General features: G+C 41.7%; 1 protein-coding gene across 1 annotated transcript in view; it reads left to right on the forward strand.

Annotated features, from left to right (window-relative positions):
* Positions 1-24,526, forward strand: part of LOC139741887 (angiotensin-converting enzyme-like) — a 65,056-nt gene that overhangs the window by 21,052 nt on the left and 19,478 nt on the right. The window contains exon 2 of the mRNA XM_071652462.1: positions 23,590-23,745. Within this exon, the coding sequence (XP_071508563.1) occupies positions 23,590-23,745 (156 nt within the window). The remainder of the gene's footprint in view (positions 1-23,589; positions 23,746-24,526) is intronic.

A 24,526-nucleotide genomic window follows, 5' to 3' on the forward strand; every position in this document is an offset into this window, starting at 1 on the left:
AGATGGATTCTTAAATATCAATAAATTAAGCAGGAATTTGTATATTCTTTTGTCAAACATTTTGTCTACCAAAATGCAGTATGGAAATGTACTTATGTAAATCCATTTCAGACAATCGATATTCAAGGAATTGTAGAAGTAATTTTAGAATTTAATTGTTATTTGAGCTTCTTAATGTTTTAAGGTGAATTTACTTCAGAGTTTACATAGATCTTGCTCCCTACTGTTGTATGTAATACAGTTTGGATTCAATTGTAAATTTTCCCTACGGAATAGTGGAAAAATTAGGGAAGTCTGGTAAGAAATAAGGAAATGTAACACGTTTTCAGAAAACATTTCTTGACTAGTCCGTATGAATATGCAAATACATGCAGGTGAAAAGTGTAAAAATATTTTGAAGGAATGACATCAATTCCCTCATTTGGACGTTCATAAAGACTGGACAAGATCTGTTTTCTGGAAATGTGTGAAATTGAAAAGAGGCATATCTTCCTTATTTCGTAGCTGATTTTCATAGTCTTTACACCATTCTGTGTAGGGAAATTTCTTCTCTTTTCTAATTTGATTACACTAATTTTGGCCTTTACTTCCCTCTTGATTAAATTTATACTATGCATCATTCCAAAAAATCAAATAATTCTTTAAATTGCATGCATGGGACGTACAAAGCGTGTAAATCTAAACGTCAACTTAATGGAGGCTGTATTGTTTATTACACAGCATCATTTCTAAAATTTAAGTTATTAGAATTCATATATAATCTTATATTTGTTCATAGTTTCCATCTTAAGACTTAACGATGCTCACCAGGGAAAGAAATACATAAAATGAAAGTGAATCGAGTCGTATGGAGTCATCTTGCAAGATTTAAAAAAAAAAAAAGTGAAAAAAAGTAATCTATTTGGCAATGAAGGTTCCAGTCGTCTAGTAACTTGTTTACAGAACACAGTGAAAGAAGCATCAGTAACATGAATGTGAAGATGTGACCATCTGAGACTATTGCAAAATGTGCTCTGTTTTCATCATGTCGTATTTCATTTTTTCTGGAGCCTACATGTGTATGACAATCATCTGTATATTTTGTAACTCATCGATGTTTGTGAAAAATGCATCAGTTTGATTTTGTTAAAATAAATAGACCTTTACATGTGAAGAAAGTGCATCAATTGGCTGTCATTTTCAGTAGTCTGAGTTTAAATCCATGATGGATTTATTTGAAATAAATCCAAGGAAGGCTTAAAATAAGTCTTTCGTCGCTTAAAATAAGTCTTTCGTCGTTTAAATCCAAGCTGGATTTATTCTAAAAACAAGTCTAAGAAAGATTTAAATGTAATCTAATAAGACTTAAAAAATAAATCCTATAGACTTGAAATTTAAGTCGAACATAGACTTAAATTTTTAAATCCTAGTTAAGACTTACTTTTAAGTCCTAAGGTTTTGTCTGTATTTACAGTCCGCTAGGACTTAAAGAAATAAATCCTTAGGACTTAAAAATAAATCCTAGAAATTAAGAGAGCAAGTATATACTTCCAGATGGCGAGCACTTTCTCGATTGTGTCCTCTTTGAGGTTGTCGAAGAAATATCCGAAATTCCCTATAAAGCAGGGTCGAAGTCAAGCATGCGTGACAATACACCTGATTTGAGTTCATGATACATGGGAATTCGGGTTAACACCAACTTATCTTTTTAGCGACGAAAATATATTCCAAGTTCAAGGAAACTCAAGTGAGCGACATTTTTACAGGGTTTGAAGGGACAAGATGAGATAAATATGAGGAAGAGATTCATGCTGATTTGCTGATGACAAATGCCATCATTTCACCTAAGAAATATTGGAAGAGCTTAAAATGGCGACAGGAAGTTGTTAGTCATTGTATTTGGGTTGACGGTACAAATAAGGTTACGTTAGTGATGTGTATGGTCAAAAGAGTATTTGTATCTATAAACCGGATAAGTGCATGTTATCTTTAAACAATTCATAACAATCTAGCCAAAGTGGAAAGGGTGCACGTCAAGAGCTCAACACCCACGAATTATACAGCCCACGAGTCATACCGCCCACAAGTTATACAGCTCACGAGTCATACGGCCGACGAGCGAGACGCTAAGTGAAAATAAAAATTCCCACGAGCTCACAAGTAGAAAAGGCCAAGGAACTTTACGGTCCAGTAACACGAGCTATAGACACAAGGCAAACAACAAGAATAAGGCCCACGGGCTGTAGACACTAGGCAAACAAGGCCCACACGGTTGACATTACATCTCGGGACTTTTTTTTTCCCGATAACAGTGTCGAGCTTGAGGGCCTTATCATTTTGTCTAGTGTGTAGCTCGTGGGCCTAATTTTGGCATGTATAGCTGCATGACTCATGGATCGTTTTCAGTGACCAACTCGTGGGTCCGATGACTTGTGGGTGCCTAGTTCGTGAGATGACCCCGTGGAACGTGCAAAAGGACACTGTCATGGTCCACATGACATCAAGGAAAGGTGCCATGTGCCTCACATTTCTCCCATCAAGATATTTAGTCGAATTGAAATTAGATTAATACTCCTCTCAAGTTGTAAGTACCAAAGTTATCAAAACTATAGAATAAACCTAAACTATACGGTCGTATGGTGCATGATGTCGCTAAATCCAGTCGAAATATACCAATCTGATCTTTTCTGACAATCAGAGCACCTAACTGTGAGACTAAGAGACCAACGATGAGTCATCAGCTGTCGTTGATGCCACATTTTGTTTAATTGTACTCGCTCTGACTGATTGACTCGTCATTTCGTGTAAAGTAGCGATCCTCTGATCCGTGCTGACACGAAGGTTGAAGTTGAACATGTTCAGTAGTCTTGCCTCACACGTAGAGACAACATGAATTCAAAATGAACTATCCCTTGTGGCAAAGACAAGTTAGATATATAATCGGAGGAAAATACGTAGGGACAATCAACACTGTTGAGAAATAAAAAATGAATAAGAACTTGTAATTTTACAGTTTCACGTCATTTCACGAAATAGTGATATTGGTAGCAATCATTATGTAAATAAGATGAAGTTCTGATGCACTTTCACTCGGTATTTTGCGTTGTATATTTCCTAAAGTGAGACTCTTGAGATTTTCAAAGGCATCGTTTGAAGGTCTTTGCGACTAATTTCGTACGTCCTGTAGACTACATCGCGTACATTAACCCTTTTCGTACCGCCTTAATTACTAATTCATGATAGGTTTGGGTGCAAAATTTGTGCACATCTGAGTCATTGACACAAAGAGGGTTAAGACTGAAATTTCTCCACGTCTCGCTGGAATGTTCTGCTGCGAGTATCCAGCATCGCCCTGTGCTCTGATGAGACGAGGGCTTGAGGGGCCAGAGGCATACCATCGAAGAAGGCCAGAGCGAGAAGAAAGATTAAAAAGGAATGGAGGGATAGCTTGTTTAAAGCTTTATATTTGACCTAGAATGAGCGCAAGATGTTTGTACGCTCGCAGGAACTTTCGGAACGCACCCTTGGGGACAGAATTTGAAAGCTAGGAATATATTTACTGAGGTTGAAGTTTACCTCCTGTGTGCGCGAGGATCAAAATTAAGGTTATGACAACAGCCTCAAATTACTAATTGACAGATAGCAACTATTTGGAAGAGCGATTCACTTTTTTTTTTTCTCGCAGCTATACGAAGACCGTTTTAAGTGTATATCATAAGCATCATTACGTTGCATGTTAGCGGAGAGGGAAAAAAACCTAAGCATAGATAAGAATGCCCGGATGATATGGATATTTACACTGCATTCAAATTTCTATAGAAAACATAAATGAGACTATAGCGATTAGACGGTACGAGGTATTATAGACCTACAGATCACAGATCTCCACGAATCTCAGTTGCACGTAAAGACTCTCTTAGTGTTAACACGATTCTTCAGATCTTTCCGTGTTTCGATTGTGTGTGTGTGTGTGTGTGTGTGTGTGTGTGTGTGTGTGTGTGTATGTGTGTGCACGCGTGTGTTTGTCAGTGTTCCAACATTTCCAAACCTGAACAAACATGAAAAGTTTAATACAAAAGTCAAACCTCATCCAAGTCCTCACTTTCTCTGTACCCCCTTAAAAGAAAAATTAACAATCGAAAGACAGAATATTGAACAAAAAGGTATTTAGATAAGACAACAGTGATGATATTAAAGAAGCCTTTTTTTTGCGAAGGCAAACATTATAAGGTAGATTTCTATTCTGAACTTGTGAAATCTGTTTCACTTCATTTCCTACACGTGCAGTTGTCCTATGGCTAGTCCTCCCAAGAGCTGTTACAGTATCAAGTGAAAGCGCCTCATGATCGTGGTATCGGCCTAGACTGAAACAAAAAAGGAGGAAAAGAGGTCGTTTTGGAGAGGAAATCTCTGTGAAAAGGAGGCAGTATATCATATTCTTCGGCGACTTTGATTACATGAGCTGCCAAGGGTTCTCAATAGCGATTGTTTGGATAAGTCAGAGAACAGATGAGTGTTCAAGAGTTCAAAGACGTGTGCTACAATATTTCCAATTTCGATCATCTCTCTCGTTAAAAATCACGCCGGGCAACCCTTGGGTTAACCAGTTCAGAAGGTCAGCCGTCGCATAAATGCAAAATCACCACTACCAGATTTGGAAAGCTCGTGATAGAGCGAAGTACCAGATTTTGAAAGCTCGTGATAGAGCGCAAATCAAAATCAAGTGAGGATGGGAGAGTGCCTTATCACTTGCAATAAATCAGATCCAACCATGTACGATTACTTAGCACAAGCGTCAGTTTCATCAGATATCAATCATGGGTAATTGTCTTATTCGGGAAGGAAAAATCACATTAATAATCATGATCTCCCCATTCTGTGCAACAACTTACTGACTTATCACCAGATTAATACGAGATCTTGAATGGGAAGCTGTATCTCCAGTTTAGATCTCCGAGCCATATTTGACTGGTATATATCCGTGCTGTCTTCTGCTACCACGAGGATATACAGTGAGAGGGGAAAATTATCGTTTAGTGATAAATTCTTTTGGAAACTCCTGCAGCGAAGGAGCTTACAATGCATACACCAAGGAATAAATAATACTTTAGGACGCAGTTTCGTTTTTCATGTTGTCAGTTGACAAAATAAACTTTAGGAGTGTTGGCGCTGCTTGGATAGTGATGATAGAATGCTCCTCTATAGAAACATAGTGATCTCAATGAAGAGACTGCCCTTAGTAAATCTGAGTGTATGCAATTGCAACAAAACATTTGAATTCACACACACACAAAATCAGTAAAACATAAAAAAAATACTCTGAACCGATATACAATAAATAATGTGACTTTTATGACAAATGCCGAATCAACTCCACAATCTTTATCATCAGCAGTAGTCGTGGTACCCTGTCGTGATAGTTACCGTTGCTGTTATTATTACATCGTTAGTAGCCGAGGGAGGTGGGACGATATAGCAGTGATAACGGTAAAAACAATGGGGAACATAATGGCACTTTTGTTCTGAGCAGAACATTTCTTACGATAAGGGGCTTGTCATTAAGCGGATGTATAGAACGGTCTTTGGGCCTCTCCGCTTGCATGAAATCATTAGTACGATTTTTTTTTCTTGCTTGCCAATTACAAATCATAGAAATCTGCCCAGTTAGCGGACGTTGGATCCCCAAGTTGATCACAGGTTGTGTTGTTGCCAAAACGTTTGATTCTGTTTGGCACAGATAAAGTCCCAGCACCAGTGTCACTATCTCGGGGCCAAATTCGCAGAAAGGTTAACAAAGGTGGACAAAATGATACGAATATGATAGAATATAGAAATAGTGAACGTGTTGGTTGAATGTGCGGTGGTAGTAGTAGTAGTAGTAGTAGGAGGAGGAGGAGGAGGAGGAGGAGTAGTAGTAGGAGTAGTAGTCGTTATAGTAGGAGTAGTTTGTAGTAGTGGTATGTGTAGTAGAAGTAGTACAGCAGTAGAGTAGTACAGCATTGTTGTAGTAGCAGTGGCGTATCTAGGGGAAACGGCGCCCGGGGCAAGTGCGAAAATTGCGCCCCTAATTTCTGAAAAAGTGTTCAACCCCAACCCCATCCCGGTAGGGACTTTAAACAAAGTCTACATGATATGCTTTTTTCAAGCACTTAAAAGGGGTCTTTTGAGGGTGATTTAAATGTAGCGAATTTTGATAAATTTTGGCGAGCGAGCGCAGCGAGCGAGCCGAAAATTTTTGTATTTCAGCTTACAAAACATGGAACTCTTGCCATTTTTTGCTTATCAAATCTTACAATTCTAATCAAGATATAGTGACGGCCTTATAGATAACGATTTATACCAACAAACTGAGGACTTTAAAAAAATACTCTAAATTAGTGCGCGCGAGTGAGCCGAAATTTGTATATTTCTGCGTCATTATCACGTTTTGTTCTTATCTCTCTTTTTCATATATATATATATATACATATATATATGAATTTTGGCGAGCGAGCGCAGCGAGCGAGCCGAAAATTTTTGTATTTCAGCTTACAAAACATGGAATTCTTGTCAATTTTTGCTTATTAAATCTTACAATTCTAATCAAGATATAATGACGGCCTTAACGATTTATACCAACAAACTGAGGACTTTAAAAAAAATACTCTAAATTAGTGCGCGCGAGTGAGCCGAAATTTGTATATTTCTGCGTCATCATCACGTTTTGTTCTTATCTCTCTTTATATATATATATATATATATATATATATATATATATAAATTTTGGCGAGCGAGCGCAGCGAGCGAGCCGAAAATTTTTGTATTTCAGCTTACAAAACATGGAATTCTTGTCATTTTTTGCTTATTAAATCTTACAATTCTAATCAAGATATAATGACGGCCTTATAGATAGCGATTTATACCAACAAACTCAGGACTTTAAAAAAATGCTCTAAATTAGTGCGCGCGAGTGAGCCGAAATTTGTGTATTTCTGCGTCATCATCACGTTTTGTTCTTATCTCTCTTTATATATATATATATATTTTTTTTTTTTTTTTTTTTTTTTGGCGAGCGAGCGCAGCGAGCGAGCCGAAAATTTTTGTTTTTCAGCTTACAAAACATGGAATTCTTGTCATTTTTTGCTTATTAAATCTTACAATTCTAATCAAGATATAGTGACGGCCTTAACGATTTATACCAACAAACTGAGGACTTTAAAAAAATACTGTAAATTAGTGCGCGCGAGTGAGCCGAAATTTGTATATTTCTGCGTCATCATCACGTTTTGTTCTTATCTCTCTTTATATATATATATATATATATATATATATATATATAAATTTTGGCGAGCGAGCGCAGCGAGCGAGCCGAAAATTTTTGTATTTCAGCTTACAAAACATGGAATTTTTGTCATTTTTTGCTTATTAAATCTTACAATTCTAATCAAGATATAGTGACGACCTTATAGATAACGATTTATACCAACAAACTGAAGCCGAAATTTGTATATTTCCGCGTCATCATTACGTTTTGTTCTTATCTTTTTTGATTTTTTTTAGCGCCCCCCCCCCCCCCATGTTCGAAACCTTTGGCGTCCTCTTTTGATCCAATCGGCGATCGCCTTCAGAACGAAAGAAATTGCAGCCGCTGCTCAGTGAAACATTTTGCCTGCTTAATGTTAAATGACATGTGTGAACACAATAGACATTGTCATTTTGTCCGCGTCGTCACGTTTTGTTCTTATCTTCTTCTTCCTTTTTTTGATAGATTTTGGCGAGTGAGCGCACCGAGCGAGCCGAAAATTTTTATATTTCAGCTTACTAAACATGGAACTCTTGCCATTTTTTACTTATTAAATCTTACAATTCTAATCAAGATATAGTGACGGCCTTATAGATAACGATTTATACCACCAAACTGAGGACTTGAAAAAATACTCTAAATTAGTACGAGCGAGTGAGCCGAAATTTGTTTATTTCCGCGTCATCAGTGCGTTTTGTTCTTATCTTGTTTGATTTAGGGGTTTTTGCGCCCCCCCCCCCCCCGTATGTTCGAAACCGTTGGCGCCTTTTGATCCAATTGGCGATCGCTTCAGAACCAAAGAAATTGCAGCCGCTGCTCAGTGAAACATTTGGCCTGCTAGGCTAAATATTAACTGACATGTGTGAACACAATAGACATTGTCATTTTGTCCGCGTCATCATCAAATTTTGTTCTTACCTTTTTTATATATAGATGTAACGAGCTGAAAATAGGGGGCTTCCGAATAGGATGGGTATTATAAAGAGAATAATAAAAATTTAGAAGGTCAGGAAGAAGATAGGGCAAAGCACAGGGTGAAGGAGTAAAGAGAATAAAAGGGAAGGGAATAAGGTTCAGACAGCGGGCTTAGGGCATGGTAGGACATTGTAGGGAATCAGACAAAGGGAATAAAGAAGAAGGACATTTGATAGACATCAGGTGATTTTTAAGGGAATAAAGAAATAGATAGGACCGGCAGGATGTTAGGAGTAGATGTTTGACGAGGAGTTGAAGTGTTTAACGAGAATATTGTGGTAGTGCGAGTTAAATTGGGAATCCTACCGGAGGAGTAAGTTAAAGGGCTCGTAGCGAAGCTAGGTTTTGTTTTATAAATATTAGGAGGAAGGGAGAGTGTCAGGTTGGGTTCGAAACGCAGGTAGGTTACACAGGTGAGAGGAGAGGGTCAAGTTGGGGACAGGTAAGCGGATTGGTCGAAAGAGGGGTGTCAATAATTCAGGTGTGGGAAATTAATTAAAATGATTGGATAATGGAATTGTAGGAGGGATTTAAGGGTTAGTTTAAAAGGGCATGCATGGTAGGGAGGAGACAGATTTTTCAGAATTTTAGATTTTCAGGAGAATTTTGCACATTTCGAGATAGATTTCTGCAGACATTTCAAGACAATTTCCGGCACCCACTTTTGGGGGGAAATTCCGCCCAGATTTCTGCGCACATTTTTGGGAGAGACTTCTGCGAGCAAATTCTTGCGAGAACTTTTGCCCGGCTCGAGAGAGAACTCTGTCAGATATTTAAGTTTAGCAAAGATGAAGTCCTCAGAGCAGCAGATTTGAAGATGTAGCCCGTTGGCATAATTTCCCTTTGAACGTTTGTGAGGAAAGACCGAGTTTGGCAACACACAGGTGGACTGAATTGAATTATAGTGGGGTGTCGTCCTGAACAATGATTGATTTTGCCAGACCATTCATTAAGATGTAGTGCCGTGGGCCGAACTTTAATTTCTGATGTGGGGAACGGCTGGTAATTCCGAATGACAATATAATTAGCGGAAAAATCGGAATTTGATCCTAATGGTAACGCCTAGCCGTGCCACTGTCCGATGAGTTGCCGTGTAAAAAGTGATTGTGAATTGTGCACAACCCCCACCCCTGATGCCCACTAATATCCCGATGAGGCTGAGGAGCAGGTGGAGCGAAGCCCAGACAGCCAGATCGACGCAGCCGCATACCAGCCGTTAGGGAGATGCTGCGACGAGCCGCCGGTGCGACGGAAGCGGTACGGGTCGAAGGCGACGAAGGCAGCCATCAGCAGAGTTACATGTAGTGCTAGCGAAAAGGACTGAGCGAAGGAAGGACTTCCGTACATGATTGCAGTAATCCACGGACAATTTCCCCTCCCAATTAACCCCCCCCCCCTTTTGCACTTGCACCCGAAGCTGTATGTAAGTACAATAACCGAGATGAGATTGTTATGCGCATGCCCAGTTAAATTGTGTAATAGTGTTTGAACCGCCAGTGTCAAGTAATTATGGATAGAAATTGATTGAACAAGAGGAGATTTTCCCCTTGAATAAAAGGCAATTAATTTTATGAATTTGATGCAATGTTTCCTTAATTTTTGTCCGTAAATTAATTTAATGAATTGCTGATGATGTGGCAGGTGTGTCTATTTATAAGAGTGCACTAACCAAATCCCCTCGCGTCTTACAGACCGGGCGCGAGCCCAGCCATCCCCTGCCGCTGGTAGCCCCAGCCCAGGGCGGTGTGTTGGGTCGGGAGTAGAGGGTTAGACAGAACTCACTCCCTTTTTGCCGCGTTTATCAGCACGATGTTTTGAATAAATTTTAATTAATTATAAATAATGCAAAATGATGTATTAGAAAAAAATCTCCTTTTGGTCTAATAGTAGTTGGTAATTTGTTTATTGTTGAGAAGTGCGATGTTGAAGTGATTGTTCAATTTCAGCTTATATGTTGGGAGGCTGATTATCAGTGAGTATTGTACAGTGGTTAGGATAGCTAAAGCGAACTTTAGGAGGCACAGCAGGTAGGGTTATAATCAAACATTTTTCTATTACAGTGAGATTGGTTGATGCTTTAACCATGGATACTGAAGTTTGTATGGATTTTTTTGTCAAACATTGGTGGCTAATGATGTTTTCCGCGATAACCTTGTTGGTGTCGTTGATCGTTTTGCTCGTTGTCGCGTGGATTTATATGTCGTAATAGGGTTTTAGTATTCATTCATCTTGTGGTATAAATTGTTTTTAGTGGATACCGTCTATTAGATTTCGTGACTTGTTTTGCGTGTTCCAGTTTTTTTTTTTTGGCACAAAATTCGCATTGATTTGTTGATATTTTTTTGCATGGACGAGAGCAGCAGGGGAATCTCCATACCCTGGGGAGATATCCGGAAGCTAGCTGCGAATTCGGGGTATTTCGCCTCTATCCGAGAACGAGGGTGGGGTCATAAGCTGATCCACTTATTGATATTACCGGAAGAGATTCGCAGGCCCCGAGACGCCTTTAGGGTTTTCTATAGGTATTCTCTGTGCCTGCCCTTGACCCGATCCAGACAAACATACCAATTGAAGATTTCATTTATCTTTGCGGGTACTTGCAAGTCCCGCAGGGTATCCTCCGACATATAGTCACACGCTTTTACATAACACCAAGCCGCAGCGTGGAAGCGCTGAGCGATGCGCTGCACTATTGCGCCACTTTGGAATATCATGACTTTGTTTCATTTTACTTGACCTTGCTGGGGATCCCAATCTGTATCCCTTTGCTGACCCAGCCGGCGACTCGCGAATACGCCCAGTGTGTCATGAAATGCGTTCTGGCAGCTTTACAAGAAAATTACCCGCGCCATCGCACCGCACACCTCTTCCCGCCGATCACCTGCCCCAGTGCTCTATTTTGCCTGAGTCCGGGTCATAATTATGTAAGACAACGGATCAAGTTGTTTTGTTGTACACCTAGGGCGACTAGGCGCTGTTGGTGCTTGGTATAAGCACATGGGATTATGCAGTAGTGGATAAATGGTATCATAGTAGGCCTATTATATTATGTTTTTGTTCATGTGGTTAATTTTGATATGTGTGTAATTTGAGTTACAGTTGTATTCAGATTATTAGAGGTTGTGGATTGATTTTTTTTTGTTGTTTTGTTGTTACATTAGGACTTAATTCCGATATCATGGCTTCATTGGCAGGAGATTGTTTGGTTTTAGTCCAAAACTTGAAACCGGATACGAAAGACGAGGAATTGAGGAAGTTTTTTGAGGGTGTGGGCTTTTTGACATATATAAAACTAGGGAGGGACTCCCTTACCGGTGAGCCCACTGGCACAGCTTACTGTGGCTTCAAGACAGCTGAGGAGGCGGCTAAGGCTAGAGAATTGAATGAAACGACACTTTTGGGGAGGAAAATTGGGGTAGCATGCATGCCTCGCACTTGCCTTTCTTTAAACATTTCGGAACCCAGGGTCCCTGAACAAAAACCACAAGTTGTGGTGCAAAACCCCTACAAATTGTCCTTTTTTAGTGGGGATCCAAAGCCGAAGGGGGGCGAAGTTTCGTTCGAATTGTGGAAATACGAGGTGGAATGCCTCGAGCAGGACGAAACGTGCCCCCCTGACGCCCTCAATAGGTTGGTCAGACGGTCGTTGAGGGGGAGGCGGGACAAATGGTCCTTAACATGCCTCCCGATACGACGGTCTCCGGCATTGTTTCAAAGCTGGAAGGTTTTTATGGGACCCTGGAGAGTGGGGCGATGCTCCTACACCAATTGCACTGCACTAGACAACTCCAGGGGGAGGCGCTAGCAGCTTACAGCGCGCGTCTCCAGCTGTTGATAGACCGCGCGGAAAAGAGGGGAGGGATCCCCTCCTCCTCCAAAGATGAGACCCTGCGAATCGTGTTTTGGAGGGGGCTGATGGACGAAACCGTGAAGCAAGCGATCCGGCATCGGTATGAGGTCGCGACGAGCTTTGACGAGTTAGTAAAAATAGCGCGCGCGATGGAACAGGAGGCGGCGGAAGCGCGCGAGTTCCGAGGTAGTGGACCGTCGCGGCCTCGCGCGCAACACCAGCCGGCTAGCGCGCAAGCGAGCGCTGCCCCCAAGGAGCTAGTAGCAGGGCTAGAAGAAATTAGGGATAGATTACAAAAGTTAGAACAGGGAGGGATGAATCATATTACTAATCAAGCTAGACCTAGGCAGGGAGGGGCATGCTACCGCTGCGGCATGGTAGGTCATTTTGCGAGGGAGTGTACCTTCCCTCCGGTACCTCGCGGCCCACCCTATATGGCTGCACATCCCCCTGCCCCTTTTCGCCCACCGCCCCCTCAGCATGCCCCGCCACCCATGCCCCCGCCCCCTGCACAGCCGTTAAACGGACAGGACCCGCGTCCGTGGGGCAGGCCGTGGGTCAGGAAATAAGTAGCCAGATTCCTCGTAGTAGCAGCGAAGAAGCCACGGTTGTTGACAGGTTAATAGGAGGGGCGAATGAGGGCATTGCAAGAATAGGGGGGAAGACGTGTCGATGTTTATTAGATACGGGCTCACAGGTCAGTACTTTGTCAGAGGGGTTTTATAGACGTTATTTATCGAGGTTCCCCCTACACCAGATCGACAATTTGATAAGGGTCGAGGCGGCAAATGGGAATGCCGTCCCTTATTTTGGCTATATTGAAGTAGACATTTCATTTGACGGGGCCCTCCCCCAGGCAGGGAAAACCCCAGTAAGTAGTTTGATTTTGATTGTCCCCGAGACCCCGTACAACAAAACCGTCCCCATGTGTGTAGGTGTCAATGTAATACGCGAGTGTGTTAGATTAGGGAGGGAGACCGTAGGACCCCGTTTTCTCGAAGAGTCTGGGACTATGGAGGGCGTGACTGCCGCCTGGAAGCTAGTCTACGCGGCCGTCAGCGGCCCAAACTCCCCGAACGCTAAGGGCAATTTAGGTGTAGCTCGAAATGCCAGTCGAAAAGCGGTCCCCGTCCCGGCCCAAAAGGCCATTGTCGTGTCCGCTAAGATTAAGTTACGTCCATCCCCAGTCCAGTATGATGTGGTGTTTGAGCCGAAATTTCACAACCTCCCGTCAGGGTTAGTTGTCGAGTCAGGCTTAGTGACAGTTAGTGAAGAGGTGCAAAAAGAGCAGAGTATCCCAGTTGTAGTTCAAAACCCGACAGACAGCACATTGTGGATTCCCCGACATGCCAAATTGGGGGAGGTATATTTGTGTGAGGAACTCACTACTGTACAGTCCCAAGAGCAGGTAATTGAGAGTCCCCCATCCCAGGCCGAGATAGTTGCCTCCCAGTTAGATTTTTCGGAGTCTAGCGCCCCGGAAGCGGCTATCGACCGCGTTAAACAGTTAGTAGGACAATACAGTGGTGCGTTTAGCACCTCAGAGACGGACATAGGCCATAGTAAAATCGTGGAACACAAAATCCCCTTGGTAGACCCCGCCCCCATAAACGAGAGATATAGGCGAATTCCTCCCGGTCAGTACGAGGAAGTGCGGAAGCATTTACAAGAAATGCAGGACGCAGGCGTAATTCGCGAATCTTATTCCCCATACGCAAGCCCAGTAGTGTTAGTACGCAAGAAAGACGGGTCCATGCGTTTTTGCATAGATTTTAGGAAACTCAATCAACGTACAGTTAGGGATTCTTATGCCCTGCCGCGGGTGGACGAGGTGCTGCAGATGATGGGGGGTGCCCGGTGGTTTAGCTCCCTTGACCTGAAGGCGGGATATTGGCAGATCGAAATAGCGGAGGAGGATAAATCCAAGACTGCCTTCGTTCTGCCACCCCCTTTTGGTCATTGGGAGTGTAACCGGATGCCCTTCGGACTCTGCAATGCCCCGTCGACCTTCCAAAGGGCTATGGAGAGGTGTTTAGGTGAGTTAAATCATACGTGCTGCGTTGTATACCTTGACGACATCATAGTTTTTGGTAGTACCTTAGAAGAACACACCGAGCGCTTGGGCAAGGTCATTGACCGATTGGCCACCCATGGGTTCAAGCTGAAGCCCTCCAAATGTCACTTACTACAGTCGAAGGTTAGTTATTTGGGCCACGTGATTTCGGAGGAGGGCATAGCAACGGACCCTGGGAAAACGGCCACCATCGATCAATGGCCTACCCCCACAAACGAACGCGAGCTGCGAGCTTTTTTAGGTTTGGCCGGCTATTATCGAAAGTTCGTGCCGAACTTTGCCCGCGTAGCGCGCCCATTGTACGAATTATTAGGGGGGACAGGGGGGAAGAAGGGAAAGAAGAGCATGAAACCACCCCCACCATGGACCTGGGGGGCACGGCAAGCGGAAGCGTTTCAAACATTAAAGGCCAAATTAATTTCTGCCCCAGTGTTACAGTACCCGGATTTTTCCCAGCCTTTTATTTTGCACACGGACGCGAGTAGGACCGGTTTAGGTGCTGCGTTATATCAGAAGGACAATTAAGGGAGGGAGCGCGTTATTGCGTACGGTAGCCGCGCAGTTAACAAGGGAGAGCGCAATTACCCCGCCCATAAGTTAGAGTTTTTAGCCCTTAAGTGGGCCGTTACGGAGAAGTTCCACGATTTTCTCTATGGTAACGAGACCCATGTGTACACCGACAACAACCCCCTGACCTATGTGTTGACCACTGCAAAGTTGGACGCGACCGGACACCGATGGTTGGCTGCTTTGGCAAATTATCAGTTGACCTTGACTTACAGAACAGGTAGGACTAACATCGACGCTGACATTTTGTCAAGGAACCCCCACCCCCAGACAGAGTCCCATAGTAAGGAGACAGAGGGTGATGTGGCACCCACAGTAGTTCACTCGGTGATCACCGCCGTGGCCCAGGGGCTAGGAGAAGCCCGAGAAACAGGTACCCCCTTAGTGGAAGTAGTAGGACATGACGGACTGGTACACGCCCCACCCCCCTCCCCAGATACGAATGACGCTGACCCCTTAGGTGGCCCCCTTGACTGGTGCAAGGAACAGCAGACCGACCCCCACATAAGTAGAGTAATTGATTTGAAATCGAGTGATAGGTTACCCCCAAGGAAAGAATTAAAGAGGGAAAGTCCAGAGGTACAATGTTTAATGAGAGAATGGGATAAATTAGAATTACGGGAGGGAGTACTCTATAGGAGAAGACTGGTAGATGGAAGCACCCAATATCAGCTGGTATTGCCTGCAAGCCGACGGGAGTTTGTTTTAGATCTATTACATTCCAAACATGGTCATTTCGGTGTTGAGAAGACACTGGATTTAGTCCGAAGTAGATTTTATTGGGTTCACATGGGGCAGGATGTGAAGCATTTTGTAGGAACATGTGAGCGGTGCGTGCGCAGGAAGGGCGCGCCGGCAGCGCAAAACACAGCCCCTTTGGTGAACATTAGAACCACACGCCCAATGGAATTAGTTTGTATGGATTTCCTTACTGTGGAAGAGGGTCAGGGCAGTTGCGGAAATATTTTGGTAATAACCGATCATTTCACTCGGTATGCCGTCGCCGTCTCGACTAAGAACCAAACAGCTACCACTACAGCCAAAGCACTGTATGAGCACTTTTTTCTCCCCTACGGTTTCCCCGAGCGGTTACATTCTGACCAAGGTCGAAATTTTGAATCCCAGACAATTAATGAATTATGTAAATTGGTCGGCGTAAAGAAGACTAGGACAACCCCCTACCACCCCCAGGGTAATGGCGCCTGCGAGCGCATGAACAGAACGCTGTTGGGAATGCTCGGCACTTTGCCTGAAGAGCAGAAACGGAATTGGAAAGCGCATGTGTCAACTCTCGTCCATGCATATAATTCTACCAAGCACGGGTCCACTGGACACTCCCCATTTTTCTTAATGTTTGGACGCCATCCAAGATTACCGGTAGATGCTTTGTTAGGGGCTAGGGAAGGAGAGGAGTTTATCTCCTCCGATGAGTACGTGGCGTGCCTCCGAGAAAGACTGGAACATGCTTACAAACTTGCGGTGGAAACCGATCAGTTAGTCCAAGATAAGAATAAGAAAAGGTACGACGCCAACACTAGGGAGAATAAACTTGAAGTTGGGGATAGGGTATTAGTGCGTAACGTAGGGTTAAAGGGAAGACAGAAAATAGCCGATAGGTGGGGTAGGGATGTGCATATTGTAGTGGGGCAGCCCAACGTAGATATACCGGTGTATCAAGTAAGATCAGAAACGGGGGGAAAGAGGATGCGAATGCTCCATAGAAATTTATTAATGCTTTGTAATTTTATTCCTATTAAGGTGACCCGGGCCGTCAGCCCCAAGCGAAAACAAAATGTCAGCTCCCCTCCCCCAAGTGAAATTGAAGTAGTAGAGGATGAAACTCAGGATGTAGGGCGGGGTGAGGCCGTCGCTTGGCGTGTAGAGCCGAATGTCGCCGATGAAATTAATCAAATAATTGACAATGGGTCGCAGGATAATGTTAGGGAGTTGGACCCATCCATTGATAATGTAACAACAGAGGTTAGGGAAGGAGATAGTAATGATAGGGAAGAATGTATTGAACTGGAAGAGGTAGTAGATACCAAACCGTGTAACGAAGAAATTGAGGAACAAGTTGAAGCCCCAGGGGACGTGCCTGCCCCTCGGGACGAGCCAGAAGCCGCCTCGTTAGAGGAAGATCCTCCTTTGAGGAGGTCACAAAGGTGCTCCCGCGCTCCCGAGAGGTTGGCGTATTCCCAAGTACAAAGAGGTATTGTACAGCCAGTTGTGGAGACCTTAAGTAGGTCCACTATTGTTCATGTCTTGTGTATAATTTTGTTAGTGAAGTGTATTTTTGCTTTCTTATCTGTAACAGAAAGTATTGTTGTATTGGTTTTGGTGTTGCTTTGTAATGATAATGTGAGAAGAGTTGCAAAGCGCTATATTGCAGAGTGTTTACGTGTCATTATGCTCCAATTGGAGGAAGATGCGGAGTCTCCACATAGGGGACGCCCTAGTTCAGAATAAGCAGATTTGTGATTTTCATAAATCAATACAGTAATTGCAAAATAGGCGAATGGCCAAAATTCAGCCTGCTGGTTTTGCTGTTTTATGCTTTGTGTTTTATTATGTAATGTTGGATAATGTTGTGTTTTGTGTTACGGAGCGGTCGGTTGATGTGCTATCTCTTTTAATCGATTTAGTAATCAAGCTGACGGAGTTGGAAGTAGGGATATATTTTTTTGTACCTTTGCAAGGACTAAGGAGATTTGTGCTGACAAGTCAATGTAGCAATTCTGAATAGGAAATTGGCCAATTTTAGCCTACCAGTTTGCTGCCCTTACGTTCGCATAGGGAATATTGTTAATTTGTTAATGGATATGTGCCTTAGGGGCGGTCACCGATGTTCCATATCACATAATCGATTGGCCATCGAGTTGACGGTGTAGTGAAGGAGGATAGTTTTTTTTGTAATGAAGCAACAATTAAGGAGATGTGCTTCGGAAAATTGATGTGATGTTATTATATAGGAAGGAGGGCCAGAATTTAGCCTACCCATTCATCGTTTTGGTTGACGTTATTTAATGTTGTGAATGATATTACGATGATTATATGCTTATTTGATTGTATTCGCGAGCATCAACCAGTGCATGTAAATAGTCGTAGCAGTAAGAAATTCGGGAAATGCTTTGGTTAAGCATGTGGTTGCCTCTTTATGGGAGGTTTCGTTAGCTAGAACGCTGTGCCTCCGTTTGAATAGTGTATAATGTCATGAGTGTTCAGTTTAGGAGTCATTGTGTTGTTGAAATTTATGTGGCATGTGGTTAGGGTTTGATGTTATGCATATATGTTGTAAATATTTTCGCTGACAGTGGCTGGCGACATGACAGAGTTGGTTCCCCACAGGCATTCCTGGTTAAAGGGTAGGGAAAGCAAGACCGGGCTGAAGGGAAATGATGAGGACATCATTTTGTGAACAGGGGGGAAGATGTAACGAGCTGAAAATAGGGGGCTTCCGAATAGGATGGGTATTATAAAGAGAATAATAAAAATTTAGAAGGTCAGGAAGAAGATAGGGCAAAGCACAGGGTGAAGGAGTAAAGAGAATAAAAGGGAAGGGAATAAGGTTCAGACAGCGGGCTTAGGGCATGGTAGGACATTGTAGGGAATCAGACAAAGGGAATAAAGAAGAAGGACATTTGATAGACATCAGGTGATTTTTAAGGGAATAAAGAAATAGATAGGACCGGCAGGATGTTAGGAGTAGATGTTTGACGAGGAGTTGAAGTGTTTAACGAGAATATTGTGGTAGTGCGAGTTAAATTGGGAATCCTACCGGAGGAGTAAGTTAAAGGGCTCGTAGCGAAGCTAGGTTTTGTTTTATAAATATTAGGAGGAAGGGAGAGTGTCAGGTTGGGTTCGAAACGCAGGTAGGTTACACAGGTGAGAGGAGAGGGTCAAGTTGGGGACAGGTAAGCGGATTGGTCGAAAGAGGGGTGTCAATAATTCAGGTGTGGGAAATTAATTAAAATGATTGGATAATGGAATTGTAGGAGGGATTTAAGGGTTAGTTTAAAAGGGCATGCATGGTAGGGAGGAGACAGATTTTTCAGAATTTTAGATTTTCAGGAGAATTTTGCACATTTCGAGATAGATTTCTGCAGACATTTCAAGACAATTTCCGGCACCCACTTTTGGGGGGAAATTCCGCCCAGATTTCTGCGCACATTTTTGGGAGAGACTTCTGCGAGCAAATTCTTGCGAGAACTTTTGCCCGGCTCGAGAGAGAACTCTGTCAGATATTTAAGTTTAGCAAAGATGAAGTCCTCAGAGCAGCAGATTTGAAGATGTAGCCCGTTGGCATAATTTCCCTTTGAACGTTTGTGAGGAAAGACCGAGTTTGGCAACACACAGGTGGACTGAATTGAATTATAGTGGGGTGTCGTCCTGAACAATGATTGATTTTGCCAGACCATTCATTAAGATGTAGTGCCGTGGGCCGAACTTTAATTTCTGATGTGGGGAACGGCTGGTAATTCCGAATGACAATATAATTAGCGGAAAAATCGGAATTTGATCCTAATGGTAACGCCTAGCCGTGCCACTGTCCGATGAGTTGCCGTGTAAAAAGTGATTGTGAATTGTGCACAACCCCCACCCCTGATGCCCACTAATATCCCGATGAGGCTGAGGAGCAGGTGGAGCGAAGCCCAGACAGCCAGATCGACGCAGCCGCATACCAGCCGTTAGGGAGATGCTGCGACGAGCCGCCGGTGCGACGGAAGCGGTACGGGTCGAAGGCGACGAAGGCAGCCATCAGCAGAGTTACATGTAGTGCTAGCGAAAAGGACTGAGCGAAGGAAGGACTTCCGTACATGATTGCAGTAATCCACGGACAATTTCCCCTCCCAATTAACCCCCCCCCCCCTTTTGCACTTGCACCCGAAGCTGTATGTAAGTACAATAACCGAGATGAGATTGTTATGCGCATGCCCAGTTAAATTGTGTAATAGTGTTTGAACCGCCAGTGTCAAGTAATTATGGATAGAAATTGATTGAACAAGAGGAGATTTTCCCCTTGAATAAAAGGCAATTAATTTTATGAATTTGATGCAATGTTTCCTTAATTTTTGTCCGTAAATTAATTTAATGAATTGCTGATGATGTGGCAGGTGTGTCTATTTATAAGAGTGCACTAACCAAATCCCCTCGCGTCTTACAGACCGGGCGCGAGCCCAGCCATCCCCTGCCGCTGGTAGCCCCAGCCCAGGGCGGTGTGTTGGGTCGGGAGTAGAGGGTTAGATATATATTTGGCGAGCGAGCGCAGCGACCGCGCCGAAAATTTTTGTATTTCAGCTTACGGAACATGGAATTCTTGTGTGAACACAATAAACATTGTCATTTTGTCCGCGTCATCATCATGTTTTGTTTTTATCTTGTTTGATTTGGTTTTCTGCCCCCCCCCCCTCTTCCGGGCGAGTTTTTTTTTTCTTCTTCTTCTTCTTCTTCTTCTTCTTCTTTTTTCTTTTCTTCTTCTTCTTCTTCGTTTTTTTTTTCTTCTTTTCTTCGTTTTTTTCGTTTTTTGCGCCCCCAAGGAGTGGCGCCCGGGGCACGTGCCCCCCTTGCCCCCCCCCCCCCCTAGATACGCCACTGTGTAGTAGAATTATGATAGCTTATAGCAGCAGCAGGAGCAGCGATATTTGCAGTATTTGCAGTTGAGTTATCATATCAAATCATTTCATATGATATCAATCAGCAAAATTCACAGAAAATGGAAACTATGAAAATCATAAGTCATATTATGCAGGGAATGAATCCCATCTTTTCATTGATTTCACTCCACAGCCTCAATCTTGGTAAAATGTATCATGGGGCACTAATATAGAGTTGATTTTCGGATCCATACCATCTAACCCTTCAATTTTAATTAATATTCACCCTTTTCCTTGATTACTTTCAGTATTCATCCAATATGCAGTTGTTGTTTTTCTTCTCTCAATCTGATACCTCCTTGGAAATTATATAACAGAAAGGTTGATTGCACTTTCCAGTTCAAGGGCATTTATTCGCGCACTACACACACACACACACACACTCACACACACGCACACACAACACCATTATCACATACACACGTACAAATTCACGCTCTCACACTCACATACACACACACTCACACAACACACATACAAACACGCACGCACACACGCACACGCACCCACACACAAACACAAATCAACCGGAACACTTGCGTGCCGTCACACAATCATAGTTATAATCCACTTAAGAGTCGAAATTAATGAGAGTGCTTCTGCTTAACTTTGGCAGATCTGATAGCGTGATGTGATTATGACTGGGAAAAATATTTGGCGGCGATACATCACATAGTTGAAGTACATGTACAATTGAAACTCCGCTCGACACCCACAAATTTCATCATCAAAATGTGTTTACGTCAAACAATTTTGTTTGTCTCTCTCTCTTTCTCATATAGTCCTCTCTCTAGATTTTATCTTGGTATTTCTTGTCTTCTTCCATATACGCACGCATATCACTATAGCTGTCTCTGTATCTATATTTGTCTGTCGTTTTAATTGTCTTGATACTGATTACTTTTCCAGTCGTCTGAATAGTCATCTGGTACATGACAACAAACGCCTCTATACCTTCACATTTCATACTGTGTCTGTACATACCTTATTTCGCTCTGTCGTAAGAATATACAAGATCATGTGATTTTCGGTGTCTCTTACCTAGATACATAAGAACTTCACCCACCTGCATAATCTGTCTAGCAGTACCTATCAATCTATTTATTTATTTATTGGTGTCTATCTGCCTACCTGCCTATGACGTCCCAGACAAGCTTTGAATAGCTTATGACGATCCACACAAAAATATATATGACATATTCCTTGCAAACTATCTATATTATTTGTGCATAATGTATGTGTATGCATTTTGTGAATAAATCAAATCATTTAAGTCAAATCAAACATGATAAAGGACATATGCAATATGAAACGCATGTTAACTTGTGCGGACTTATACTGCCATGATCGTTAGTTGATAATACGTGGTCAAAAAAAGCAAATATTGGCAATTTATTTCATAATATTTTTCTGCTATATTTTTTCTTTCAGATTACGGTACTTGGATCTGCTCACAAAAGTTTCCAAGCAAAGAGTCTGTCATCTGTACTATCAATGCTACTAGTAAACTACTAACAAAAAAGACATTGGAATTCACCTTCATATACCCTTTAAACTCACCATTGCGTAAATTGCATGTTTCCACGTTACTAATTAACATGATAAGCAAACGATATTGTATGAAACATCCAAACTATGTTCAGTTTAGGGGAAGGTGCATTCAAATGTCTTTTGTTAGTCATTTCAAAAAGTAAGCAATGATCGACCGCTGATGTTATTGAAAGAATTTTTGTTTGGAAGCTTCTTTTTAGGGCGGATCCAAGTAATAATGATAATAATGATAATAATAATAATAATGATGATGATGATAACAATTATGATAATAATAATGATAATGATAATAATAATAATAATAATAATAATAATGATAATAACAAAACAATTTTTATTCATTTCATACTTCTCATATATCAATATTACATTAAGAATAATAGTACAAGTTCTCTTATATCCTGTCGACAATGTACAAAACAAATATATATATGTATAATATATACATACATGATAACACAATGATAACTGGTCGAAATCGAAATGGCGTTGTACAAGTATGATGGGACCTACATGAAAGCAAGCTTGTTTGGCTGAAAGCCCCGAATAATCAGTGTCTGTGAGAGAGAAACGGTGATTTACTGATACCAAATAAGGGAATAATTATAAAACATAGATGTTATCAGTATGACCCATACAAAGATATTCTGTAAGCCACTTAATGATGGTCATGAAACTACAAATCAATTTGGTCAGCAAGCATAGGTCCTTTAAGCATGTAAAAATAATGTAAGCAGACACGCAATGATTTACAGACGATCAGGTAGTCAATTATGTATATAGGAGATGTCTTATGATGGCAGACATTTCTTACCCTTTCCCATGGCTTATGATGGTGCTGCTTGGGACTTAGATCATACTAATATATTCATACTATTTTGAATTATCGCGATGGTGGAAATTATGTATTCATGACATTATGTTAACTTTTTAAAGCATTTAATTGTTCTACGTCACACTCACAGTTTAAATTAGAGTACACTGTGAATCGCACTGTAAACCATAATTCCTTATTGCGAACTCAGACACTTGAATCAATAAGACAATATCAGAAATATGTTTACTCTACCACATTGATATCGCATCTTTAATTTATTTTGTCATTCACTGTCCTATAATCTATTATGTTTGAATTAAAAAAAACCCCGCATCTCACTTTCAGAGTAACGGCCATTGATTGGTCATCTAAGAAGTACCATCGCGGGATTATATAAAAATATGATGTCAAAATTATCGTTCTCATTATACAGCCATATGGGTATGGTGTTGACAAGATGGGGGAAAACTAAAGTACCTTGATAAAGAAGCAAAAAAAAAAAAGAAAAGGGAGGTCCAAAAATAGCAAAGAGGCTGTATTTTAAAGCTACTTTACACTGTACGTAACATGTATTTTATGTAGGCCTACACTGTATGTTGCATGTATAAGGCAGGCTCATCAAATGGACAGGCCTATGTATGCCTATGTATGTGTGTATGTGCGTATGTATGTATATATGTATATGTTATGTGTGCGTATGTACGTGTATACGTAAGTATGTGTGTACATTATGTACGTCTCTATCCATTGTACACCTAACTTGCTAGATATCTACATATTTCAAAAAATCGATATAGCAATATCCCTTATTTCAACCATTTTTGTTTTTAACCTCTCTCGCAGGTTGAAGCGAGCTTGGAAGCATCGGCCTTTTCAGCTGAGATGCGACTCGAGGCTCTCAAGTTTAACCGGACGGGGTTCTCTTTCGACACGGAGCGCCAGCTCAACAAACTCGTCTACGTTGGTGATGCCGCTCTTGGAGAACAAGATCTGGAAGAGGTATAAGACAAACACATGTCATGAGTTGTCTCACTTCGTACAATAATATAGTCAACCCTGAGGTCATTCGTCTGTAGTGATCACCTGTCTATAACTGCAGTCTTTTCGTGTTCCTTGATTTGCCGTTATCTAGAGACAGGTTTGACTTTTTAACTTCCACCCAATGCACCTAAAAATGGGTGAAGATTCGCCAAACCTATTCCAATTGCAACCACTAAAACTCCTCTGTCCTGCTTAATATGGGGAACGACTGTTATATACATGTATATAGTATTTCGAAATGTTGATGAATCACAGCTCATTCTCGTTGATACACCTTTTTTTTCTTATATTTCTTTTTTTATGATAAGGTAATTTTCTCTAATTAATTCAAGTATGAACGTTCCTATACATAATCCTTATAAGCAGAATATAATAGGTTTAAAATCAGAGTGATACGATACAATGTGTGAATGAGCAGAGATTAATCGACAACTTTGAATGTCGTGACACAAGTGCTTTAGGGTATTTCTAATATGACACTTGTTTCTTCCCTTAATAAGATTAACTTAAGATGCTCTGCCGTATATAACGAGTAACAAAGATACTAGTATATAATATTTCGCTATATCTTCAGATGACCTGGAAGTCTCCTTAATTCTGTTATTTGCGTCCCCTTCTTCTGAAATGGAATTGTGCCTGCTATTGGTGGAGAAACTGCTTACTGATTATCGGGATACAATTGTTGGGTGACTCTTTGATGTTTATTTCCATGTTGTTTGTTTTTTCTTGTTGTTGTCGG

This window comes from Diadema antillarum, unplaced genomic scaffold, assembly GCF_040938485.1.
Source record: "Diadema antillarum isolate AM-2024a unplaced genomic scaffold, OU_Dant_1.0 seq00000961_RagTag, whole genome shotgun sequence".
In the NCBI taxonomy this organism is placed as follows: domain Eukaryota; kingdom Metazoa; phylum Echinodermata; class Echinoidea; order Diadematoida; family Diadematidae; genus Diadema; species Diadema antillarum.